This window comes from Cibotium barometz, chromosome 27 (assembly GCF_041138505.1).
Source record: "Cibotium barometz isolate CiBa-2024 chromosome 27, ASM4113850v1, whole genome shotgun sequence".
In the NCBI taxonomy this organism is placed as follows: Eukaryota; Viridiplantae; Streptophyta; class Polypodiopsida; order Cyatheales; family Cibotiaceae; genus Cibotium; species Cibotium barometz.
Genome location: NC_141072.1, coordinates 40063854 through 40091776, shown reverse-complemented (window position 1 = coordinate 40091776; position 27923 = coordinate 40063854). Strand labels below are relative to the sequence as shown.

Below are 27923 nucleotides of genomic sequence, written 5' to 3'. Positions count from 1 at the left end.
TGCTAAGAGCCTATCCTGCTCTTCACGATGGCTTATTTCCTCTGCTTCATAGAAGTCAGCAGCCTGTTGAAACTGCTCTTGCTCAATACACAGAAGTGCTTCCTGGTCTTCCTCAAATGCGACCCTTAGCTCCTCTTGTAGCTGCTGAGGGAATAGGGCTTGCTGTTGCTCTCTTCTTCTATGCTCCTCCTCATCAATCTGGCGTTGTTGCTCTTCCAGCACACGCTCCTGCTGCTCAGCCTCTGAGAGAGGTCGGGGGAATGGTGTACGCGTGGCTCTAAATGAGCCGGTGTCTCCAGGCTGCTTGGAGACATCCTCAATATTGTCCAGTCCTGAGAACACATCCGGCTGTACATCTTCCTGTCTGGTCTCTACCTCTCTGTCCATGCTTGTATGCTTCTTTTTGATACGTTTTTGCACTTGTTGAAATGCCTGTGCCGCGGCTACTGCGTGTATTAAGTTGTGTGCACCAGACGGTACGTTTGGGTTCTCAGTTTTGCGTGCAGTGTGCTTAGTTCTAGCCATCCATTGACTTACACGAGTGAATGAACGTGAAAATGTAATTTTAAAACTCACTTTCACAGGTTTATATAGTTTTTGAAAAATAACTTATTAATAAAAAAAAACTCGACATTAATAAAAAAAGCTCTAACTTAAAAAAGGTTACAATTTTCTAATATGGAACCCATTTTCGACCCATACGCCTCCGCGCAGCGAACCACTCACGCATCCCATGCACGGCACTTGATGCTCGCCATGCAATTGCTCGTTGCAGATTGACATTTTTTACAACCCTTCGTAGTAATGACACCTGCCCTTTTGGTTTCTGTCGGCGTCGACCTCCCAAACTGCGATAAAACCAATTAAACATCTCATGCAAGGCATTACTTTTTTCCTTACCACCTCCACCATGTCGCGTGTTCTTAAAGTATGCTGCCTTAGCTTGATAATGAGAGCGCTCCATTCCTTGGGTGCTCCAAATTGCCATTGGACCATATTCGTCGAGAAAAAACTGTGCGTGGGCAAATATAATGTGCTGCAACAAAGATCATATCAGAATTTTACTATTTGGCGATTAATATCAGTAAATAGATAGAAAGGTAAATACCATATAGTGGGTGATATGTGTTTCTCCCCATGCATCAACCATTGCTGAGTAAATGTATGTATTGCAGTCTTCAAGTTTGCAATCTCCTCGGCAACAAGTGGAGCCTTTTCTAGCAATTGAATCATTTTGTCAAGTGACTCCCACAGCCTTGCCCGCTTGAGACCAAGCTCTGCATTATTCCCACGATAAGTGGTGCATTCACAAATGGCCTTCCATAATTCATATTTTGTGTGACTATTGTACCCCTCGTAATTTGAGAGAAGGTGTCTTGCTTTGGACCCACCCATGCATATTTTGTTTGGATTATCCTGACCCGGTCCTGACTTTTTAGTATCCTTAGTCAGCTTTACAGCACCACCATGAAGCCCCACACTTGAAAGGACATCTTCCAGCTTACTGATGCATTCGTTGCGAAGATGTTCAGGCTCCATATTCCATGCATAATTGATATGTAACTTCAGTAATTTGTCCATTATGCGTAACCTAGCATGAAGCGTGCAAATATGAACACGGGAAAGTGGAATCTCTAATATAGGGCTCCATGAGATATCTTCTTGATCACGATTAGGCGGACAATTGGTATTACAATTCATGATGCCATTAACCCACTGCATAGGTTTCTTTGGATCTTTGTTTTGCGTTGCACTCATTGAAGTTGGTTGTACATTTTTCTTGCCCTTTGCATGAGATTTGGTCGTGTTGGTGGCTGCAACCTTGCCTGAAGCTTTGCCACGATCAATATACTCTGATTTTGAATGGCAGCAATAAATACATGGAAAAAAAGTATTTGCTCCTAGCTTGCATCCCAGCATACACTTCAATGTCTTTAAATCACCTGCCATGTGCCACTCAACTGTAAATGTTCCTACATCTTCCACATGCAAAGTTTCTCCTTTTGATTGCAATGATATGACATTTGGGATGCCTGTTCGGGTAAGGTACCATCGCAATGTATCATTCGTCTCCTGTGGAAGCTCAAATGCTGCCAACCACCATATATTCTTTTCTGATTGCACTCCATAGTAATCTTTTCCCTGAGATTGACTTCCCTTGTTGGAATTTGAGGCTTGTGCACTACAGTCAAGAAGATTATCATCCTGTTCCAGATTTCCTTTCATAGCCCCGTTCATAAGTGTTAGGCTGACTCTTTCTAATTTTCGTCCTTTTACAATTTGACACTCATCAAGCTTTAACACAAACACAGCCTGACCTTGGCACTCCTCAATGCTTAGACCATAATAAGAAATCATAGCTCTTTGAAGGGTCCTTAAATCAATAAAGACATTGTTGTACTTGTTGTATTCAAATACCTTTGTAGTACATACAGGCAGAGCATCCTCCACATGACGGTAGCCACCTAACATGGTCGCAATTTCTGAGTTTGCACTTTTTCTTGCCATGGTTACACTGTATGGAGTTGGTAGCATGGGTCGAAGAAAACCTTTAGCACGATGACCTAGTGTAAACACCCTGTAGATGGCTTCATATCCCTTCCTACTGACACCAGCACTATCACATGCATCCATAATCTGTATGGGGCTTACCATATTTTGCAGCTCTCCAGAAATTCTGTTTCGGATTTGCTTAGATATTTTGCATGTGGGATCTTCTAGCAGCTTATATATGTCTGATAACTTAACAACATGTTTCAATATGCCTGCTCTACATTCCTCAGCACCACCTTCATATCCCATCATATCCCCAGCAATATCTCTACATGGAACATAAATACAAAATAACATCAATATGTTTCACAAAACAGAAAGGCCTGCAAAACAATGGCAAGAATAGAAGTTACCTTGTTGCTCGTACACGTCGTTTTCTTGCTCCACTTAGGATTGCCAAGGTTTCTAGGGACTGACGCTTTCTTTTCCGTTGTCGAAAGCCTACTGGAAGCTTCTTCAGGCTTGCAAGATGTCGTTGCTTGTTTCGTGCATCCTGTTTGGCTGCATTCACCTTGTCCCGTTCAGTATCAAAGGCCTGCTTAAGCAAAAAGTTGTTCTGCTGGAGCTCCTGATTCTGAGTTTTCAAGTTGTTCACCACTTCTTCAAGCCTATCAATGTCCTTCTTGTGTTGCTTCTGCAACTCAAGCCATAAGCCTCGGAAATGCAGTCTTGAATGCGATTCCTGAGCTGCAACAAAAGAAAGCCTCCTACAATAGCCAAATAGACCATTAGCTCCATCACCTACATAACTAAGAAATGTAGTGATATTAACAAAATGAGGTGGAGCATTGGTGAGCGGGTCAATAGGGTATATGAATCCATTCGTCCAGAGGTCAATACATTTTCGCCCTTGTGATCGAAGAGTACTCAATGGCACATCGGTCACACCACTTGATTTTGTGCTGCGGATTGTAGCATACTCAGCAGCCAAATCTACATGTAACCTGAACTTTGGGGCTCTGTTAGATATATCTTCAAGTGGCATTTTCTTTAGGGTTAGGCAATGCTGAAAAGACCTTCTAGTAGAACACAATGCAAGAGTGAGGATAGGGTATTCTGAGGAGAGTGCAATGAAGTTTTGCTGTAAAAAATATTAGAAGGTCATAGATCTTCTGATTAGGTAATAGGAGAAAGGACAAGGAAGATGGCAAGAGGCATAGAAAATGGTAGATTGAGGTTTTGCAGCATAATGCAGTAGAGAGAGAGAGAGAGATGTAGATTGCAGACAGAAGTAGGGGATATGTATGGTAAACAATGCAAGAATGGAAAATGGTAAGCTTTGAAGCTATGGAGGTTGACAGAGGGATTTTCTGCACTTCAATGGGGGAAAGACGTGAGAGAGAGAGAGAGAGAGAGAGAGAGAGAGAGAGAGAGAGAGAGAGAGAGAGAGAGAGAGAGGAGAAAATGATAAAAAGATGAGGCATGGAGGATGAGAGAGTGTGAGATATCTGCATTTGGAAGTTCAGAGGTTATGGAAGCTTACTAATCAGAGATGCAGAGCCATGGCACACCCAAATGTGAGAAAGGGGAAGAGAGAGAGTGGTAGAGAAACGAGGGCATCTTAGAGAGAGAATGTAGAGAGAGAAAGTGGGGGGGGGGAGCTAAACGTGGAGGGAAGAGAGGAGGGAAGGCTTTCCAGCCATTTTGAATTTGGGGAAACCAAAAAGTTACCCCCATTTTAGCTCAAGCAAATATATATTTGAAAAAATAGAAATTCAAATAATGAATGCATAAAGATCCCCTTGTCAGGCCTAGTCAAAGTATGCTTAGAGTCCTTAAGCAAAAGTTCTTAAAAACATAATATGGCAGCTTAAAGGGCCCCCATAGACCTCAACCTTCCCCTAATGTATCAATTACTTTACCATGTCCTTTTCCTTGAGGCACAATAGAGGTCATCCTCAAGTCCTCTTCATTTCTCCATAGTCGCGGCAAAGAGCTATGCACCTGACCAAGAAATTCTGAAATATATACAAGAGACTCTTGTATCAACCAACCCTTGGCCATGCTTCCTTCGGGCCTTGCACTTTGCCTCACAAAGTCTTTTAAGGTCTTCATGAAGCGCTCTAGGAAGAACATCCAACGTGCATGCACAGTGCCACATAAAGCAATTTCGTCCACTAAATGCACAATGAGATGTAGTTGACTTGTGAGAATGGTTCGTGAAAAAGTCTCCTCTAACAAACCACCTCCACTGCCATAACACGCGCATTATCCAACGTGGCTGGATCAATTGATTTGGAACTAACATATCTGAAAAATAAATGAATAGTACGTTATACCTCATGCACGTTCATTTTGCAAGGTATAATGAAGGGTGATCTGACATGGGTTTTACATACCTCACAAGCTCGCCCATCTTATAAATACATTTTTTCAAACTCTTGTTTGCACAACGGTTGATGCTAGTAGAGGTAGTATGAACTGCGCACATAAGAGCACATGTATGTATGGTTTATGGCATTACAAAATTTAATCTCAATGTACAAGACTTGGAAAACACTTACTTGGAGCATCTTGTGCCAATCGCGGGACTTCAACCCATATAGTTGCTCAACGCCTCTTTTCTTAGTGGTTGTAAAGGCTCCCTTCAATGATCTCATGCATCCAGTGGGAGTACGCAAAGTGGTGATGGCCTGCTTTACCTCCTTCTCCTCTTTCTTTGATATAATCCATGGTGCAGGCGGAAGACGAACGTGCCCACCCTCCTCTCGTGGCCAAGCTTGATGCATATGTCCTCTGCGACCCGCAAGTCCTCCCGTATGCTAACATTGTCTCGTTTACTAATAACATGTTCCCAAATACCAGATCCCACATTCTTGAAGATGTGCATGGGATCAAGAAGATGGTTGATCTTAAGATGGGTCCAATATGGTAGCCGAAAAAAATGGAGTACCTACACAAGGGATTGCTCTCTGTGATCTTTAATCCAATTAGAGACTATACAAAACAAGATTGAAAAACATTACTGTACCTGTTCATGCCATCTGGAGGAAGAACATTTGTAGACTCCCAAATACGCTTCCAATCTTTTGCACGAAGTGTTTGTGGAGGAATGTTACTCTTACTAGCAACATATTTAGGATGATCTGACGGGAGAAATCGATGATGATTATCGAATGTGGTCTTACACAAACCGTCAACATACTCATATACTAAAACGAAGGGCCACAAACAGGACATGCATGTTTATCCGATATTTTCAAACCTGTTAAAATATAAATAAAAGTTAGAATAAAAAAGTCAATAAATAAAAGTTAGAATAAAAAAGTCAATAGTTATAATTAATACAGCCAATAGTATTAGAGTAGGGAGGTAATTAGAATTCTTACCAGAACAATCGTTGTATCCTGGAAAGTCATGCATTGTCCACATCAACACTGCTTTTAAGTCGAAGTGTCGAGAGGAGGGAGGCCTCTCCATAGTTCCTCCAACTGTCCACATCAACACTGCTTTTAAGTCGAAGTGTCGAGAGGAGGGAGGCCTCTCCATAGTTCCTCCAACTGTCCACATCAACACTGCTTTTAAGTCGAAGTGTCGAGAGGAGGGAGGCCTCTCCATAGTTCCTCCAACTCATCAATCAACGGTTTGAGATAAACATCCATACGCTTGACTTTATGTTTCCCTAGAATTAGAAGGGATAACATAAGATGTCCCTTCTTGATCTCGCCATTGATGGTGGAAGGTTGTAATTCACCAACACAACTGGCCACACGCTGTATGCGGTGCTTTTGAGACCAAATGGATTCACTCCATCCATACCTAGGCCAAGTCTCAAGTTTCTGGGCTCTGTTTTAAAGCTAGGCCACTCATCTTCAATATGCTTCCAAGCAGGAGTGTCTGCGGAAATTCTCCACATGCCATCATCCGATCCATGTGAGGAATGCCATGACATGAGATCTGCTATGGATTTGCACTTGAACATGTGTTTGATGCGAGGAATTATAGGAAAGTTTCGCAAGACTTTACGAGGTACATCAAACTCTTCACATCTGTTCTATACCTTGCTTCACCCCACAAGTGAGACAATGTCGAGCCTCCTTATGCGTCCCACGAAAGAGAATGCAATCATTGACGCATGCATGTATGCGATCATAATCCAATCCTTCAAGAGATGTCACATAGCACCTCGCTATGTCTCTTGAGGTGGGTAGTCTATTCCCCTTTGGATAATAGCATGCATCCAATATCATCAATTAGCCCTAAACCCTAAATCCTAAACCCTAAACCCTAAACCCTAAACCCTAAATCCTAAACCACTAATTCAAATTTGCAAGTTAGAGTCCTTACTTCAATAATGCATCAAGACTTGCATTGCTCCATCCAAAAACTGTTTGTATATTGAGTAGTTCAAGTGAAGCACGTAAAATAGAGAATGTGCACCCTTCAAACATCGGTGTCGATTAAGCCTTGTAAAGATGCTCTTGTTCCATAGCATCATCATCCATACCTTTGGGATCATCCCTAAAAAGATACCGCACCATATCATCAAACATTTCCTCTTCCACAACTTCGTGGGGTGCAGGGCTATTGTCATCCCTTTCCCACTCATCTCTGACAATAGATCCCGAAGCTCCAGCATCATCTCGTCGAAGCTTTGCATGCTCTCGCCGCACGTAGGGCACCATGTTAGGGTGTGGTACTGCATCCTGCTTCAATTAGAGTATATATATTACAACTCCATTAATTTGGACACCATGAGTCATTTGAGTACTATCAATTTACATCTACTTACCTCTAAACCTATTTGATTCCATTCTCCATACATGGAGATGTGATTTAAGGTAATTCGACGCACTCGTACAATGCATCCTTGACATCGATTACACATACACTTGATCCTTTGTCCCAACCACACATCGCGATTACAATGACACATTGTCTCATCCTCACCAGAACTGCTTGAGGAGGTTGATGACATCCTATGTACAAAAGAGCAAACACATAATCATAATTAGTTTTTAATAAAAGTATAAAAAGTTTCTATATCTTGTGTTGATCGCGTGTAATAGCGTATCTCACTGTTTTAAATCGCATGTAACAGCGTGTCTAGATGTGTAAAATCGCGTGTATAAATGCGGCTGTTTAATTATACATGCGAATATACACGCGCTCCTACACGCGACCACCTGTCTATACCTAAAATAACCCACCACCTTCTCCAAAAAACCATTTTCAAACTCATCTTTCCTCTCCTTCGTCGCCACCAAATCTTCCCTCTTCCAACAGAGCACTAACAAGTGCAACAAGGAGCAGACACGGGTGAAGGAAACCAGCCAAAAAGAAGACTCACTTTTCCAGAGGTGAGTCAGTTTGTCCTTTGTCTTGTCTCTTTCCTTCCATTTATTTATGCGATTGTCTCTTTTCCTTATGCGATTGTCTTCGTCTTTCTCTAGTCGTGCCTGCTTCAGTACTTTTGTGAACGATAGTGACAGTCTGGGCTTTCTTTATAAGAAAGATTTGTCAGTGGTTGGTCGTTTTTTATTATATTTTTTGTGCAGGCGACGGGTGCTTTGGTGGGGGAGGTAGTAGGGCATGCGGTGAGAGAGGAGATAGAGGGCGAAGAGTTAGAGGAGACAGTCAGGATGAGGAGGAGGTGAGAGAGGTGGAGGGATTAATCTACTATGATGTGACGGATAGGGGCGGGGTAGTGATGGATGCGAGGGGGGAAAGAGGTAATGGAGTACATGCGTGGGGTAGTTTCAAACTTGTACAGAAATTGTTTTATTAGATTTAAAGATCAAAATAGCCGATTAGTTGGGGAGGTGATAGATGCTATACATAGTCGGTACCCCAATCCCCCACATGTGACATTCTCGGATGTATGGGAAAGGACGCGAATAAGGGAGATCTTAAGTAATAAAAGATCTCACCTTAAGAAACTCGCGTACGATGATGGGCTAAATGTAGCTGCGGGTGGCTATCCTGCCGAGAAACCTACCACTGCGCACAAACGCGAGTGGAAGGAGGCAAAGAAACGAGTAGAGGGTGGCGTGAAGAGCAGGCAGCATGTGGAGGCACGACGGATATGGAGACCATTGGATCTTTGCATTTCGGATCTGGTGGCGTCGAGTCATGGGAGGCAGAGTTCATAAGTATCTTGCCACTTTATTTGATTGTTTACTTAATTCATTGATTCTATGATTGTTTTAATCTTACAAATTGTGTTGATACAGCGGACGGGTTATGGGGAGGAAGCCCACAGCCCATGATACTGGCTATGCTCGCCGGCATAGCAGACATGACACGTGGGCCCTCTTCAGAGCCGAGGGACGTATTACTTACGCGCAGTTTGAGATGGCCATGAGACCATACGGTCGACAGGTACTTGAAAACTCTAAACGAATGATTTTGGTTTATTAAATTACATATATATATACTTATATACGATATATTACTTGAACAGGCACAAGCTGCTGCTGCACCTACTGATGCTCCTGCCACTGATGATCCACCCGCCGCCACTGCTCTTGCTGGACGTGAGCACTACTCATCGGACATGTATACCGATGTGAACTCATCTGATCATGGAGGGAGTAGTGGGTCATCATCTCGGTCTGAGTAGTACTCAGACTTATAGTATCACATTCCATATTGAGGATGTGGTTGTATATATATGTTTATAATTGAAGCCATGGGCTACTTCGACATATGGACGTGAGCACTACTCATCGGACATGTATACCGATGTGAACTCATCTGATCATGGAGGGAGAAGTGGGTCATCATCTGGGTCTGAGTAGTACTCAGACTTATAGTATCACATTCCATATTGAGGATGTGGTTGTATATATATGTTTATAATTGAAGCCATGGGCTACTTCGACATATGGACTCCCTTGTATATATGTGTACACATAAAATTTTGATAGTAATATTAAATCCCGAATTGATAGTATTGCATTCATGTCTAGCTTGAATCGTGTATCGACAATGTATGCATTCATGTCATTCTTGAATCGTGTAATGACAATGCACTAAATCTTCCTCGTGGATGGTGCAATGCACCCAAAAAAAAATCTAGAGAGTGCTATTGGGTGCTGGAATGCTGGAACAGCATTCAGGTACCAAATAGCACTCTCTGGATTTTTTTTTTGCTCTTTGTTCGCGTGTGTAGACGCGTCAACTCTGTAAAAGTCACGTGTATATACGCGGATACTTTGTGAAATATGCGTGTATAAGCGTAGCTAAACTGACAAAATGCGTGTATAAGCCCTCGTATCAGCACGTCTGACTATGTCTATACACGTGCTTTTACACGCATGTCTCTGGCCGCGATGATACATGCGCTTATACATGGGTCCGCTACTTTTTATTCCACAAGTCATTTTCCGCAGCTAGGAGCGCGGGTATGAGCCCGATCCCTTGTAGTGTTTCTTGGCCTTCTACATGAGTTGGGGTGGCAGGTGTTGGAGAAATAAAGACCGGGAGCACAAGTGGTTGTTCTTTTCTCTCTTCTTCTTTTCTTGTTCTGTTGTTGTCAGAGAGCCCAAACTGAGCTTAGTCATCAAATCCTTTATCTCTGCTAACACAGCTGAATCCTTTTTGTAATGCTTCTTTATCAAAAGGAAGATCTTCGAGTTCTTGGTCGTCTTTGGTAAGGAATCCTGGGAGTATGGCTAAGCTCTTGTGTGATGATATATGGGTTAAGCACCTTGTTTTGATGCTTGCTTAGGTAATGGGTGAAGTCTCTATGTAGCAAGATAGCCCGATCATTTTTCTTGCCTTTTTGCAACCTATAAACCTTGTACATGTCCACTTTGTTGTATCTATCCGTTGGCTTGACTTGCATAAACTTTGACACCACCCAGCTTGCTTTTTATAGCTTTAGATCTTTGAGGGTAGAGAATTCAGCACCATTATTAACTTTTTTTGCTAGAAAACTATTTAAGAAATCTAACTTCTTTGAGATTTTGAAGGGTGTGGACTTAAGATTAAAGGGTACATGTAGGGCTTCCTGGATGAGTGTTTCTATAATCAATATTGCCTTCTTTGATCCATCCATGCTCGGGGGCTTCACCTAAAAATATGCAAGTGTAGCATGTGAGTTCATTATAGGAGGGGTATATTAATTTAGAAAAGTTACAGAATTACATTTACAAGAGAGGGTTTTAAAACCAATGTTGAAAAAAAACCATAAGTTATGAAGAAAAAGGGGTCATTTTATTCATAAAAGTATGTAAGTGTAAGGGGTTTTTAAAATACTCCTTGAATGCATGTGATGCATAGGATTTCTGAATAGTGCACCCCCAAAGCATCCGTGCTGGTGACTATTTTTCTTTTGGATCCTTTCTGGTACAAGGCCAAGAATTTGGTGCGCAAAGCTTGGTGTTCACATGGCATTGTACTGCCTCTACCAGACTCCCAAGACCTTATTGGTTAAGCTTCTCTTTTTCCTCAGTGTCATTCACTAGTTGCATACACTTGGGAGAGTGGTATTGAAAATACAACTTTTTATTCTCCACTATCTTGGTATGGCTAAGTATGGTGCCGTGGCATTGATCCATGAGAGGCTGAGGTAGCTGGTCTTCTGATGGATAAGTTTTGCTACCTTTTCCTTGGCCTTCTTCTTTGGGGTTTTGTCATCTCCTTTCGAGGACAATGGTGTGGTGACCTCGGGTATTCATATAAGGGGTCTAGATTCACATCCTTTTACCTGCCATGATATTGAAACATAGAAAGTTCTATTAGTCCATTCATTGGTAGAAGCACATTTTTCCCTTGTCTTCTTAGAGTTTTTTTGTTAGAACTTTGTGTTAGGCTAGGCCATGAATGTTAGCATAGAACTATTTCAGGGTACTAGAGGATGAATTGTAGCTCTTTGGAAAGGTAGTTGGCCGTGATTTAGCAATTTGAAAAATCACAGTTTGACATATCTCACAGTTTTCACCCCTTAGATAGCAAAACACTGGAGAAGTATCAGAGGAGTAAGAATTGGATCCGTGCAACATGATAGAAATTTTTCCGTGATTGTGCAGACCCGATTGGTGATGTGATTTAACAAAGATGACATGGTAGTCATGGTTTGTCCTGTAACTATGATTGGTGATGTGGCATAGTCATGATCATGATTACACAGACTACAAAATCATGATGGAAGTATTATGGATACTTTTTGTGAAAAAGGTTCCCTGGGCTATTCTGGAGACTTGGACTACAAAATCACGATGGAAGTATTGATGAGGTGGAGAGGAGTTGTGCCTCTATCTTATTCGTGTGATGATGTGGCAATAATCACTATCGTGATTGTGTAGACTAAATTTAGGCCCTAGAGGCATGGTAAAATGTTGCTACCCTTGTTTCTGTTGAATTTATGAGGGATACACAACCGTGATTATGCATGCATGACTAATGATGAAGCAATCATGGACATGATCCATGGTAATATTGATTGGTGGACCTGGCATCGTGATTGATGACGTGGAAATCACGGTTATCATTTTATAGACTGCAAAATCACGGTAATAAAAGAAATTAATTGGCCATTATTGGGCACCTCGAATGACAATGTAGAAGGGGAGATTTTTGAGTTGGTATAGTTTTAGGGGCTGTGGTATTGCTTTCAATGGCAATGGAGGATTGTGATTTTATACGTTGCAAAATCACAGCTTTACACATGAGATAATGATATTGAGGGCTGGAAGCAGCTCACCTAGGGTTGTACTATTAAGTTATTATACCTTCAACACCAGGATGTGACGGGAAGAAGGTGAGAAAATTAACATTGATGTATACTCAATCACATCAAGTGAGATGCATTGGTGAAGCACGATTCCAATCAGGTCAAGTGAGATGCATCAAAATAAAGAAATTCAAGCATAATAAATCACAAAACATCTTGAGGACTCAATATATTTTAGGTTTGGTTCATTTTTTGTAACATGATTCTATAGGCCTCAGAATCATGACCTGATTATGCAAAATCACGCGGTGAAAGAACTATGATTTTATGGGTATGCGAGGCTCCACAGCGGAACATGAAGCATTGTAACATAATAGTGAGGATAATATTATAGTTTGCTTGAATAGTGATAACTTTCACCGTACTGCTAAAAAACCAATTGTACCATAATAGATAGAAAGGTTGTTTTTTATGTAGATGTGTTTAGACTACTCATACATTGGATTTGGAGTTCTGTAGCTCAAGTTATGAATAGAACAAGATAAGGGTGCAGATTTGGGATGCCTACTACAACATTTAAAGTGTTGATGTATATGAAGTATTGCCCACATGCTTTGGTTTAAGGCTGAACTTAACAAATTGAATGTATGCATTATGATTGCTATTGCTACATATTGGTATTGGAAAGATCTTGAGAAGCTGGTTTATAGGTTGTTGGAAAAGGGGATTAATCTGGAGCTTATAGAAATTTGGCAAGACAATATTTGGGCTACTTAATTCCTAATGTAACTATATGTGTATGTATGGAGAAAATGAGAATATGAGAGTGTACATGGTTTGAGAATGATTTTTAAAATTCTTTTGCACATTGATAAAGTGAATGTGCAAGTGGCATTGACACTACATTGATGGAATTTGTGCATGTATTAGCGAGCATCGTACTATTTTATGAGTGTGCTTATTGAAGCATTGTGTTTGGCCAAGATGAGGGATGGTCTAGATAAAATTATTACTAAAAATATTGACAAGAACAACTCCTAGATTTGGAAGTATCGCATGACAAACTTCTTGAAAGGAAAAGGGCTTTGGAATTTGGTGGCAGGTAAAGAGACAAAGCCAAGGGTTCCCATAGTTAATGTAGTTCCGACACACTTATAGGACATAGGAATTGATTGAAAAGAGTATTTAAGGTGTTACATTACTTCTTGATTTGTGTGACGGATGGAATGTTATGTCATATCTAGGATGTGGACAATCCCAAGGATCCATGATGGAATACATTGGTGAAGATGTATGACATGAACACAAAGGCAAGGAAGATTTAGTTGTTAAAATAAAAGATACACAGTACAACATTGAACAATAGGGGTGTGCATAATAATGTGCATGAGATCAAAGCATGTATAGATGCATTGGCCTCTACTATCAATGCACCAATGGATGATGATGATTGATACATGAAAAGGTTTGGGTGAGGAGTGCAAATCATTTGACACTTCCATCATTGTGAGAAGTGTTGATCCCCCATATTTTCAAGAGTTGATTTCATTGCTTATTGTGGAAGAGCTAAAGCTTGGATTAGGTATATCATTGAGTAGCAGTGTGCATGCAAGGGAGTAGGCATTTTACACACAAAGAGGTGCAGGAAACATGGGGAGATTCTAATCTAGAGGATGTATAGGTGGATGTGGTTTGGCACGATAGACCACCAAAACAAAAATAGAATTTTCAGCCCTTATTATGGTGCACAAGGAAGTGGAGAATCATACTCTTGAGACAGGGGGAGATAAAATTCTAGAGGAAGAGGTAGAACAATAATATGGAAGTGGCATTGAGTGTCACTATTTGTGGAAAGATTAGACGTATAGCCCGGGAATGTTATTACAAGGAGAAAAATTATTTGCAATATGGCAAAATTTAACATGGCGACTATGCATCCTGTAGCAATGCAGGTCATGGGAATGAAGATCATTTGTTTGTAAATGAAGCATGTGATGATCACACAACACGTAGTGAAGGAGATGATACTTAGTACATGGATTCTGGTGCATCAAATCATTTTTCCCAAGTCTCTTCTCCTATTGTGAATACAATAGCTCTCTATCTCTCTCTCTCTCTCTCTCTCTCTCTCTCTCTCTCTTCCCCCCCAAGATCCCATTGTAATATAATATGATAGCCCTATTGTGAATACAATAGGATAGCCTTGAGGCACTTCAGAATAGTCTCTTCCATTTTTCGAATGGCAAAAATTTCAGATTCAACAAGAGTACAGAAGGTGGACTTCCATGTTCGTATATTGCATGAATATGCACCAATCAAGAAAGAATATCTGAATGCACAGGAGAAGTATGCAAGAAGACAACAGGGTCAGACTAATGTGGATCTTTGGGTTGATGGATATTTATATCCTAATGATCCTTCTTCGCATTCTCCTCCACCCTTCACTGATCTCCCTTCATTTATTCAGTTTGTTGTGGAGAGGGTGAGAATGGGCTGCTTGGGTAGTACTGTAGAAGGTTAAGCATGAGTGATGCATGGAGAGTCCAATTCCTCCACTCTCACAAACAAAAAGCTTACAAAGGGCTTTGAGTAGTGTGCAACATGCACTACAAGATGCACAAAATAATATTGTAAAGCTAGAGAAAAGAGACCAAGTGAAAGAGACCAAGTGAAAGAGACCAAGTGAAAGAGACTCGCATTAATGAAGCTACAAGACACAATCTCTCGCATGAAGAGCAGTCCTGTGGGATCAAGAGAGCGAAAGAGGACAATCAATAACATTCAAAAACTCGTAGTTGGTGGTGGTGCTCGCAAGCGAAGAATCCATGCAGTAAGGTTTGTTTTCTGTTGTTTGCAAGTAATTTTGATTAAGGTATTTTTGGTTGTTGTGGTTGTTATAAGAATTAGATTAAGGTGTTTTTGGTAATATTTATTGGTTTGTGATAGGAACTTTTTAAAATAAGAATGTGGTGATAATGGTCCTCAAGATTTTGGAGAAATATTATATAGTTGTGTGAGGAGGCGTGACATTCTCTCTATCATTCAAGACCCGTGTCACAAGAAGATACGTCAAGTACTTGCAAATGAGATAATGGATGACATTACCAATCTTCTAAGCATTGAGGAGGCTCAAAATGCATGCGATGAGGTGGTCATTAGCACAAAAGGATATCAAGCCCTCCCCATCAATTACTAAAAGATACACTCTGCAAACAAGGCATCACAAGGAATATTTTTCTTGTCACTAGAAAGATAAGATTAGCAAAGACGACATGCAATGATGATGTGCAACACAAAATTGGAGAATATTATTGCATCAATGATACATTAACCATTGGAGATTGGGGGGAAAAGTGAGGCACAAATGGTAAGATCACGTATCCCTACAATGAGTTCAAAAATATATTTGTTGATCTACAGTGTCTTCAGAGTGCTATGATCTTCTTCTATGGACTGCCTAAATAATGTAAGTATTTTTTTACATTCCTTGCGAGCTAATAGATTTAAGTACTAAAGCTTATTTACTTTTGCTTGCCATGCAAGGTGACAAGGTAAGTTTTGTGTTGAAAAAGGATAAGTGTCAGATTGTGAAAGGTAAGAGGTTAGAACGAATAAGTATCACACTTATGAATGAGGCAATGGCATATGAAAAGAGTGAGATCAACATGACTGAGGAGACTGAGCTTCCTTTGGAAGGTTCTAATGAAAACCTAGACAATCAGACAAGCAATAGGGATAGGGTTTGCAAGTCAAGTTTTTCCTCTTTTAGTGTACAATCTGAGATGGAGATATGGTGGCCTGGGGCATTTGAAGTACCGATGGAGATAGATGAAGTGCTGGCTTGGATGTTTGATAGGATACCATGGATTATCAATGTCATCAAAGCACAGATTCAAGGGGAAAAATTAGAAGTGGAGGGTATGGGAACTTATACAGTAGACTAGAATTTAGGAGGTGACTTGAAGATAATAAAGTGCCTTCTTGGGTGTCCACAAGGCGATAACACCCCAAATCCTTGTCCATGGTGCATGAGAATGGTGAGAGAAAAGAAACAGAAGAAGGCAGAAAGAAAGAGGAAGCTAGAGAATCAAGATGATGAGAATGACAATGGATGATGATGTTGGCAATTGGGTTGGTGGTGTCTTGTTTGCTAACATGCTAGCTGAGCTAAACATGCATTTGAGAGACCCCGAATGGAATTCTATTATTCCCTTTTGGAATTCAAGAATGTCCACTTTTATACTTTGCATGCATTCATGCGTGTGTTTGAGCGTCTGCTCGAGTGTCACATTGATTATGCATTTACCATGCAAGGCAAGAAAAGACAACATGAAGCTCTTTAGAAAGTAGAGGAGCTACTCAACTCAATTGGGTGCATTTTTAATGTGCAGATTACTCTTAACAAGAAGACCTCTCGCATGAATCATGAAGCGGCCCAGCAGGTGTCTATGAGTTCATACAAGGCAAGATATATTCTAGAGAGGCTAGAAAAAGTAAAGAACTCAAAGTCCTGGGACTTGTGGAAGGATTTTGTAAGATTCCTCCCTCCGGCTTTTGAGATATGCAAGTGTAAGAACCTCCCCTTGTGATCTTATAACTATTCCCCTCTTTGAAATAAAAGAAAGATCCTGTTTTACCCTATTTTGGCCTAGAGAGAGAAAATGTCTAAAGGGAGGTAATTCAAAATTGAGATATTTTTGGATATAAAAATCTTCCTAATGTCTAAAATGGTTTCCCTTGAAACAGATATTCAAAAAGAAATTTCCAATGTACAATTGGAATAAATTAAAATCAGGTAATAAGGACCTTAGCCTAAGGGTCCAGATTTTTAAAAATTTTTGAATTAAGGTTCCTATGGACCAATTCGATTAATCCAAATGTAGGGAGGAGATAAATGGAAGAATAAAAGAGAATCCCCCAAAAATGAGTAAATACTCACATAAGATGAAGAGTTGACTAAGGACAAGGTTATTAGTTAAAAAAGAAGAGATATTTAGAAGAAATGATGCATTTTGACACCTCAGTGTGGGGAATTTCCCTCATGAAGGAGGCGCCTATTTCACATGTGTGGTTCAGTTTTAAACTCACAAATAATGAGATATTTTCATCTCTCCTGCTTCAACTAGATCCAAAAAGTAAGCTAAACTGACCTAAAACTGGTAAAAATTTGACCAAACTGATCTCGAAAATTCTAGAATCAGTTTGCTTGATATTAGAGGCTCACTTTTTCCTATAAATGAAGCTCCCCCTTTGTAAATGGTTAATAGTGCTTTATGCACTGTTACTCTACTCCTCCCTAGAGCCAAAAACAGTGAATTCATTGATAATTTATTTATTTTTGACCATTTCCTCTTCTCAAAAGAATTGGTGGCCACTCTTGTTGTTGCAAACAAGATTAGATCCCTCAAACCATCAAACCGCCAAAGGAAAGCTCACAAAACTCCTAGTAAGTTAGAAATTCTACTTTTTCTTATTCTATTTTATGGTTTTCTGATTTTTGCTTTCTTTAAAATGAAAATGGATGTTATGCCCTACTGGAAAGGCTTTCCCCCTTCTCTTCATTATTGAATTCAGCCTTTCTTTATCCTAGATGTGTAGTCAAATTGATGGAATTAAACTTTTCATATTGTTTACTCTTAATAAAGTGAAAATTGATTAGATTAGAATGATTTAAATCATCTTGGATAATTTCTAGTAAATTTTAGAGTGAAAAAATTAAAGAATGGTCAGCCATACAAAGGAGGTTATGGTAAAATTTTCTTAAATTTGGTGAAATAAGTTTTATCTTTTTATTATTCAAAAAGAGTAATCCTCATCGCTGTGTATTCTAAAAGTCTTATTTTTATTCTATGCATAGAAAAATGCATATTAGAAATATTATTATTATAAAAGTGTTATTTTCATTAGAATTAATTTCTATGCATAGAAAGATGCATATTGGGAATATTTTGATTATAAAGTGTTACTTTTATAAAAATTGATTTTTATGCATAAATAGATGCATAAAAGATTATTTTATTATAAAAGTGTTACTTTCATTAAAATTGAATTTATGCATAAACAGATGCATAAAAGGATTTTTTTATTATAAAGCGTTACTTTCATCAAATTTTGATTCTATGCATAGAAAGATGCATAAAGAAATTTATTTTTATTTCAAAAGAGTTATTCTCATCAATTTTAATTTTATGCATAGAAAGATGCATAAAGAAATTTATTTTTATTTCAACAGAGTTATTCTCATCAATTTTGATTTTATGCATAGAAAGACGCATAAAGAAATTTATTTTTATTTCAAAAGAGTTATTCTCGTCAATTTTGATTTTATGCATAGAAAGATGCATAAAGAAATTTATTTTTATTTCAAAAGAGTTATTCTCATTAAAATTGAATTTATGCATAGAAAGATGCATAAAAGATTTATTTTTATTTCGAAAGTGTTATTCTCCTTAAAATTAAATTTATGCATAAATAGATGCATAAACGGATTTTTATAAAAGTGTTATTTTCCATTGAAGTTGTTCTTATGCATAAATAGATGTGTAAAGAATCTTTATATCAAAAATGAGAATTCTCTTACATTCTATAAATAGATGTGATGATATGTAATGCGAATCGGATAGATGGGAATGAATGGATGGATGTGTAAAGAATCTTTATATAAAAAATAAGAATTCTCTTACATTCTATAAATAGATGTGATGATATGTAATGTGAATTGGATAGATGGGAATGAATGGATGGATGAATGTGATGAGAATAGATGTGACGAGAATGAGAGGTAAATAGATGTGATGATATGTGATGCAAATCAGATAGATGGGAATGAATGGATGGATGGATGCGATGAGAATAGGAGTGACGAGAATGTGAGGTGAATAGATGTGATGAGATGTAATGTGAATCAGATAGATGGGAATGAATGGATGGATGGATGTGATGAGAATAGATGTGATGAGAATGAGAGGTAAATAAATGTGATGAGATGGGATACGAATCAGATAGATAGGAAAGAATGGATGGATGGATGTGATGAGAATGAGAGGTAAATAGATGTGATGAGATGTGATGTGAATCAGATAAATGTGAATGAATAGATGAGATGTGATGTCATGTGAATCAGGATGTAAATGAATGATATAGGATGTGAATGAATGTGTTAGCATGTGAATCGGGATGTGAATGAATGATATAGGATGTGAATGAATGTGTTAGCATGTGAATCGAGATGTGAATGAATGATAAGGGATGTGAATGGATGTGATGTGATGTGAATGAATGATAAGGGACATGAATAAATGTGTTAGCATGTGAATCAGGATGTGAATGAATGAGATGTGATGTGAAATGGATGTAAGAAGATGCGATGTAAACTGGATAGATGTTAATGTATGTGAAGTGATGAGATGTATAGGTAGATGCAAGTGGATGAGATCTGATGGAGGATAAATGAGGAAATAAGTGATGAGATAGAAAAAGATGTGATTACATGAGAATGGAAATACTTATGAAATGAATGTGGATGGATGAGTGGATAATGTGGATTGAAGTGGATGAAGTGGATGGATGTATGGATGATGTGGATTGATGTGTGGGTAATGTGAATTGGCATGGATGGATGTATGGATGATGTGGGTTGATGAGTGGATAATGTGGATTGCAGTGGATGATGTGGATGGATATATGGATGATGTGGATTGCTGTGTGGGTAATGTGGATTGGCGTGGATGGATGTATGGATGATGTGGGTTGATGTGTGGATAATGTGGATTGACGTGAATGGATGTATGGATGATGTGGATAATGTGGATGGATGAGTGGATAATGTGGATTGATGTGGATGATGTGGATGGATGTATGGATTATGTGGATTGATGTGTGGGTAATATGGATTGACGTGAATGGATGTATGGATGATGTGGGTTGATGTGTGGATAATGTGGATTGACGTGAATGGATGTAAGGATGATATGGGTTGATGTGTGGATAATGTGGATTGACGTGAATGGATGTATGGATAATGTGGATTGATGTGTGGATAATGTGGAGGATTGATGTGGATAGATGTATGGATGATGTGGATTGACGTGTGGATTGATGTGGATGGATGTATGGAAGATGTGGAAAGTGGATGGATGTATGGAAGATGTGGATGGATGTGTGGATTGATATGGATGGATGTATGGATGATGTGGATGATGTGGATGGATGATGTGGATGATGTGGATGGATGTATGGATGATGTCGATTGATGTGTGGATGATGCGATTGGATGTGACTTGATGTGGGAATGATGTGATGTGATAGGGATCGATGAAGAAAAAAAAATTATAGGAAGATGAGAAAAGATGGGGTCTAATGTGAAAGGATGTGGAGTGATGAGAAAAGATGGAAATATTGTTGGAACTGTATTTGTATGTGAAATCTGTTTTTAAATGACTGTTTTATGTCAAGAATGTTGGGGAAGCATTTTGACTGTCTTGTGAATGAGGTTATGGAGACCTATCTGTTAAAGTTGCAACTGCTGATGGAGAGTCAACGGAGGACGTCTTGCATAGCAAGGTCGACCGAGGTCTTGACTAGCCTCGGTTTGATTTAAATGGTGAGCTTCCGGTACAGTGGATGAGGGACCAAGGAAGCGGCCTATGAGTGAAGCGCTAGGTGACCTACGAAGGATCCTAGAGGGTGCTGACCATATGGTGCTCAGGCTCTGGGTCACTGAAGATACCCACACGTACGTCGGGGAAGATATTTGGAACAAGGAGTAAGAGTTGTTTTCTGAATTCGGGCATGGATCTGGTTGATTGACCTTGCTGGTCCTCAACGGATGAGTCCATGCTTCTTTTATATGGATCTGTTGGTTAATCTTACTGATCTTCAACGGAGACTCCATTTCTGTTAAAGTGAATACTTTCCGGTTACTATGAGCTAGGAACTATCGAAAAGGCCCCTGAGTGGATAGGAGGTGAACGTTATAGTTGCCAATGATGCCATAGGTACACCGAGATGAAGGAATGTTTGGAAATAAAGATTCAACTGGATAATCAGAGGATTATGATAAGTGACACTATGGTTTCATTAAATGATTGTTTTAAAGACAGTTGAATATGTGAAAAAGGTAATTTCATATTGGGTGTGTAAATGGTGCGACTAGTTTTAAGTTTGCATGAATATCCGGCTAGGGGGCCTGGGAACTCTTTTCCCTGGTACCCGAGATAACCTAACCAAATTCTTAATTGGATCCCATCACTACAGTGGTTGGGCGGTTGGCTAACCCATGGGACTGGATGGGCTGGACTGATGGATCCCTAAATTGAGACTTAATTCTGTTCTGGTTTGATAGATGAAGTAAATCCCGGACAAAAATTGTTCTATGGAAAAGAATCAACGGTTGTGCCTCTCAATGAGGAAAAAAGCGTTGGTCTCTATGATCCAAGTACAATCTTTTCCTTGATCTGACTATGGGACTTACGGGTTCGGTCAGATCAGTTCAGTTAGTTAAGGCTTTTGACTACGTTAGAGAAACGTTATCCTGGAGGAATCGCCCGTGCTTTTCGGGCAAGGGAAGTTTTTCCAGGTTCGGTTTTGGAAGAACCGATGGATTAGTCTCTTGTCCGGATATCCGTGGGCGAGGCCCCGAGTGTGGGACCCTGCCCCGCGCAAGAATTGCTACTTCCGCTTCAATAAGATGGTTAAATTAATGACCGAAAGCAGGACAACTATAGAGAAGCGCAAAAAATTTTAAGAAGAGCTTCAAAATTTTACAAAGGCCATGGTCGATACATGGGGTGATACCAACAATACGCATTGGTAAACATGTAGAGTTTTTTTCTACTCACATCAATTTGAAATGATTATGAATAATAGCTTCTGAATTAGTCTTATTTTCTTCTATAGTACATTTTGTATGCTCATGGTGCATACTTCATGAGTGAATATGGTTTTCTTGACATATGGAGCACCCAAGGAATGGAAAAATCTCACTATTGAGCTAGAGGAGTATATTTCAAAAACACCTAACATGGAGGAGGGAAGACTCGTACAAATTACCTCAAAGAAATGTTCAATTGGTTCACAAATATACTTTTGGGCAAAAACTATCAATGGAAAAGGCCCGTATGAGTGATTTAGCAAAGGCAGCACGAAATCAAGCCAAAATATGGAGATCACTGAAGTGGAAAGCTGAAACATGACCAACACGTCATGCAGCATCATGGAGATCATCAAGAAGATGAGAAGGAAGAATTGGGATTTAGTGTAATGAAATTTTATATACCAAACAATTAAGAACATGCCATAACAAGTAGATAACATTTTGAAGAGTGTTGTAAATATTTTTTGCTCAATACAGACTTGGAATTAAAACTTAATCACATCATTTCATTACATAAAAGATATAACAAAATATTTACAATGACAAGATAATTAATTTCTCTTGATTCTCTTCTCTACTTGCTCTTCCTCTTCACTAGGCATTTTTCCTCTATAGTGCAAAAACTTCTTTAGACTATAACCCTCACCTACCATTTCACACTATAGCTACATGCTATTGGAGTGGAGTTATACCTCTTGATGGTATGGGACATCAAGGTAAAGGTATGATGTATTTCATTATAATTCATGTGTGTATCCCTTGGCTCGGGGGTGGTCGGGTGGATGAGTTTATGCCTGATTTATGCGTAATAATTATCTAGAGATATCTTAGGGTTTTAATAGTGGTATCAGAGCAATCTCTAGTTAATTGTTATTGATTTTTCTTTTTTATTGTAAAATTTGGTATTTTTTTGAAGTAAATTTTAATATTTACTAATAAAAATATTATTTTATTAATTTATGTTGATGATTTGTATGTGGATCATTGATATGGTGATTGGAACGTGTGTTACTACTATTCAATGGATGAATTGACGTTGCAGGGGAATTCGGTGAGTTTAATGCTATTTTTCTCTATTTTTTATGGTTTAAAATAAGCATTAATGGAAGTTTTTACAAAAATACCACATATTTTTACTATAGATATTTTTGGTAGAATAGATTCCCTAAATTTCCAGAATTTTTAGAAATTTTTTTCTAATTTTTTAGAATTTTTTATAAAATTTTTGAGCATTTTTATGGTTAAAAATGTATTTTTAATGGACTTTTGCAGATTTTCTGCGCATATTCTATCCATTTTCTGCCAATTTTGTGTTGAAATGCAGTAGGGGGAGCATGTTGATGCATGGAATGCTCTCCCATGTGCGTTGGATCCTCTTCGTCTCTCAAATCTGAATTTTTCTTCTATTTTCCTCTCGCCCGTGTGAACTTCTCTTAAATAGGGAATTTTTTTTATTAAACTTTAATCATAATTAATATTATTGATTATGATTAAAATTTTTAAATTAATTGCTAATCCTTTCTATGATATAATAGAGGAGGGGTGGTAAGAGAGTTGAAAAGTTTGGAGAAGAAGGAGAGAGGAGAGTGGAGAGGGAGACCCTTCTCCCTCTCTCTCTCTTCTACACCGCGGAGCACGCGTGGGAGGGGGGGTGCGCAGCAACCGTCGGGCGAAAAAATGCTCCCCTCCCATAAAATTGAGTTTATAAGCTTAATAAAAGCTTATTAAAGTTTTGTTTTTTTATTTTTTTTAAAAGGAGTTTTTTTTAAAAATTTCCAATAAAAAAGCTTTTGGTAAATCTAAATTGCTAATTATTTTTTTGGAAAAATATAGGTTTGGAATGCCATAAGATAGGTTTGGTGGAATTCAAAATTAAAGTATTTTGAGTCCCCATAAAATTATGAAAAATTAGAAAAAAATCATGATATTTTTTTTCTCGAGAATTTAATATTTTTGAGGGTTATTTAATGTTGAAGTAATTTTTGTCATGCTAACATTAGATAGATGCGGGTTATTCGCATATTATTAAAACGATTGTACCTCGTAGTAGTAGTTATTTTTGTTTGGATTAATGCTAAACGATGTTTTCATGATTTTTTACCATTGTTTAGTCATGATTTTTGGATTAATTCTAAACGATGTTTTCATGATTTTTTACCATTGTTGTCATTATTTTTGGACATGTTTCTTACTTTCTTCAATGATGGCTAGAATTTGCATTCAAAGTGTGTTTCACCTTTGACACTTGTACATGATAATTTATTTTGCACTTGTTTAAGTGTGGTTTGTGCTTAATTTCTTAAGCCTAAGACAAATTCTATCATGGGTTAGTTGATCGGTTTGTTTTGGTGGATTTTATTGGATGTTTTCCAAGTTTTATATGGACTCATCAGGTTCTACCTAGATCACTAGTGTCTATGGGTTTTTTAATGAGTGCTACACACATGTGTTTCACTTGCTTACTTTGGAGTTTTGCTTGAACGACACCACATTCATATACTTCAGATTGATGAGTTGGCCCCCACCAATTTTAATGCTTCTTTTGGCATGATTAATGACCATTAGATTGCATGCATTGATTGTTATGATCAACTATGGTTTTCATGGATTTGAGGAGCTTCTATGCTTTTATCCATGGTTTTATAAGGATTTTTTGATCTTTTGGATAATATCATGTGCTTTGAAGGTAGCATTTGCCTTTATTTTTTGCTCGTAATTTTGGAGTATATTGCTTGTAATCTTGTACATATTCCAACTCGGATACCTAGTTGCTTATATTTCAGGTGAGTTATTTTTCTACCCTAACTTTATTGTATTTTGGGTAGTTATCATTAGAAAGGCGCCAGTAATTCAATTTCTTTTCTAATGATGTACTCGGAAAGAGTTATTCCTTGATGTAGTCTTAGGAATATAGAGATAGGTTTTAGTATGTGAAAGTCTGGGATAAGGTCATCTTATTCTTTTTATACAGGATTTTATTCATATTTTCTAGATGGCATACTAGGGAGTTTCAAATTGGTAAGGTATATATGGGTGATATCATGGTGATATGGGACACTAGCGATCCCTCACATATATTATCTTATGGGATAATGTGGGCTCAAGATTGTTGCTTTGCTTACATCACTTAGCATGCTGACCTCAACATTCAAAGACAATCTCATTTTCTGAATTCATTTAAAGTTATTGTGTGGGCATTCTTTAGATAAACTTATTTTATCTATAGCCTGCATGTATTGATGAGTGTAATCTCGTCAACATTTTCACTTGTTGAAATCTTTTTCTTTAGAGTTCAACGAGTTTATCTTGTTGTGTTCGGATTAAGAAAATTTGGATTTTTCCTTTGTTGGCCTTTCTTTCTCTAGTTTCGTACTTTAGGTGATTTATACAATCAACCTGACGGTTTATGGATGGACATATATGAGTCATCGAGACGTTCATGACTCTCTATGTTGATATAGATAACTCGGGACACTGATAATTCCATGAGTAGATGTGGGGTAGATCGGGCTGCTAATGGATACATTGTTCCTGTTGTTATAATGCCATGTTTCCTTACTTTATTATGAATGGTTTACAAAACGAGGAAACTACTTTGAGTATGAATTGCTTTGATCATCCACAGTTTGATGGGTAAACATAGCGTATGAATCAGATTGTAGAGGATATGCTTCGTGCATACGTCTCTGGAAAAGCTTCAAATTTGGAAAAATATCTTCCAATGATGGAATTTGCCTATAACAGTTTTAAACATACGGCTATTGGTTTTAGTTCATTCATGCTTATGTATGGGTATCAACCCAGGGCACCTATTGATGCCAGTCTTAAGGACATCGATCTTGATGCATCGAGGGATTTCTTGCGTGATATGCAGGAAATGCTGCCCGAAGCTCGGGATTCTATCAAAAGTGCTCAGGATAGGGCACGGTTCTATGTCGATAGAGGACGCTCAATTTGGTCTTTTGAACCAGGAGTGTTGGTTTATTTAAAAGTTCCTAAAGATTCTCAGACTTTGTCAAAAGGAAAATGCTTGAATTTATCTCCTAGATATTGTGGTCCATTTTGATTTTTACATCGGATTGGCACGGTTTTTGCGTATGAACTTAAACTAGCTCCACATGTTAGAGTTCATCCAGTCTTTTATATCAATAGATTGAAAGGGAAATTGGGAGTTGAGGATAACATAGTTACTCCTCAAGAACTCGTTGAAGTCGAAGAATTATCCTATGTTCTATATGAACCTGATAAGGTACTTGAATTCAAGGAAAGAAAACTTTGTAGTTGACTAATCCCTGAGGTTAAAATTAGGTGGAAAGATAGGGAAATAGAAGATTTGACTTGGGAGTCGGTTGAGATTGTTCAGTGCAGTTCTCCTTCTTTTCATTGCAAGAGTGCAATGTTTTGGGAGAGGGGAAGTATGTTATATGCACATTATGTATGCATATACTAGGAGGCTAACCCACATTAGGCTTGTGAGCATGGGAACAAGCTCTAGTGGAGTATGGGTTAGGACTAACCTTAAGGGTTAAGGTTAGGGTCAAGCATCCAAGCGTCACACATGGGAAATGGAGAGTCAAGAGTCACTTGAGGGCCCTCCTATATAATAGGGACATGGGGCACACTCAAAGGAGGCTTGTGGGCTTGGAGGCCAAGGCTATGTTATCTTGAGGCTTAGCCTATGGTCTCTTAGGTTATGTTATGCTCTCTTGTGTAGAGGATCATAACTACTCACCTACCATTTCACACTATAGCTACATGCAATTGGATTGGAGTTATACCTCTTGATGGTATGTGACATCAAGGTAAAGGTACGATGTATTTCATTATAATTCATGTGTGTATCCGTTGGCTCGGGGTTGGTCAGGTGGATGAGTTTATGCCTGATTTATGCATAACAATTATCTAGAGAGATCTTAGGGTTTTAACATAAGACAAGGTTCAGTCTCCTTGGCTTTGTCAAAGCACAATGACATGGCTCTAGGGGCTTCAATGAAGTTCTCTATCACCTCAGTGTCCAACTTTACAAACTCCTCTTTATGTTCATTCTCCACATCGAGTATACCTCTGGTAGCTTCACAACCATCTGCTATAATTATGAGGTAATAATCCTCCCTTAAACTATAAAGCTTTTGTATGTGGGAGTATAAGAAAGGAGGGCAACCCAGGGATGACAAAGTTTGATTTTAAGCGCTCTCCATGCACAGATGATCCCTCATCAATAATAGTGGATGCCTTAAGCTCTGCCACATCAAACCCTGTGCCTAGAAGGCATTCCTTATCACCAGAAAAACTAGGTCCATATACCCATCTTCAGATTCAATCTCTATGACAAATGAAGCTTGTGAAACCTTTTGACCCTTCTGAACTTCCAATTCTTCCTTTGTGTAGTCCTCTTTGTCTTTATGAAGAAATAGATAAGCAACAAACCCAAAGTAGTACTGAAGAACCTTGCACTTTTTCTTGTGCAGGGGGCAGTTGTCAAGACAAGTCTTTATCCTCTTATCTTCTGAATAGGCATCCCACCTTCTTGACATGCTTTTCTTTTTCAGATGAGGAGAGGAAAAAGCTAGACATGTGAACATATTGTGATGATCCCTCATTTATAATTTCTGTACTAACCAATTTACAATATGCCTCCCACTCTTCCCCTAACATAGAGCTTTCCATGTCCTTAACAATATGTTCCAAACTGAAGGGCACATTGAATGTTGGCTCAACATCTGGAAGACGTTCATCATGCCCAGCTCTCCTTAACAAATCAAATAGGTTTTCATTGGCAGCACTAGGCTCATCTGTTACCTCTTCAAGTGTATCTAAATCTTCCACATGATCATAATAGTGAACCACTTGTTGCTCCATGCTCGAATTGTCAGCCAT

At 38.7% G+C, this 27923-nt stretch overlaps 1 protein-coding gene across 1 annotated transcript; it reads right to left on the bottom strand.

Moving 5' to 3' along the window:
- Positions 1-932: 932 nt before the first annotated feature.
- On the bottom strand, positions 933-27923 carry LOC147623382 (uncharacterized). Its single transcript, XM_086821766.1, has 4 exons — positions 27674-27923; positions 27351-27444; positions 2907-3455; positions 933-2821 (listed from the first exon to the last, which is right to left on the bottom strand). The coding sequence occupies exons 1-4, from the start codon at positions 27921-27923 to the stop codon at positions 1054-1056; spliced, it is 2661 nt and encodes an 886-aa protein (XP_086677892.1). The 3' UTR covers positions 933-1053.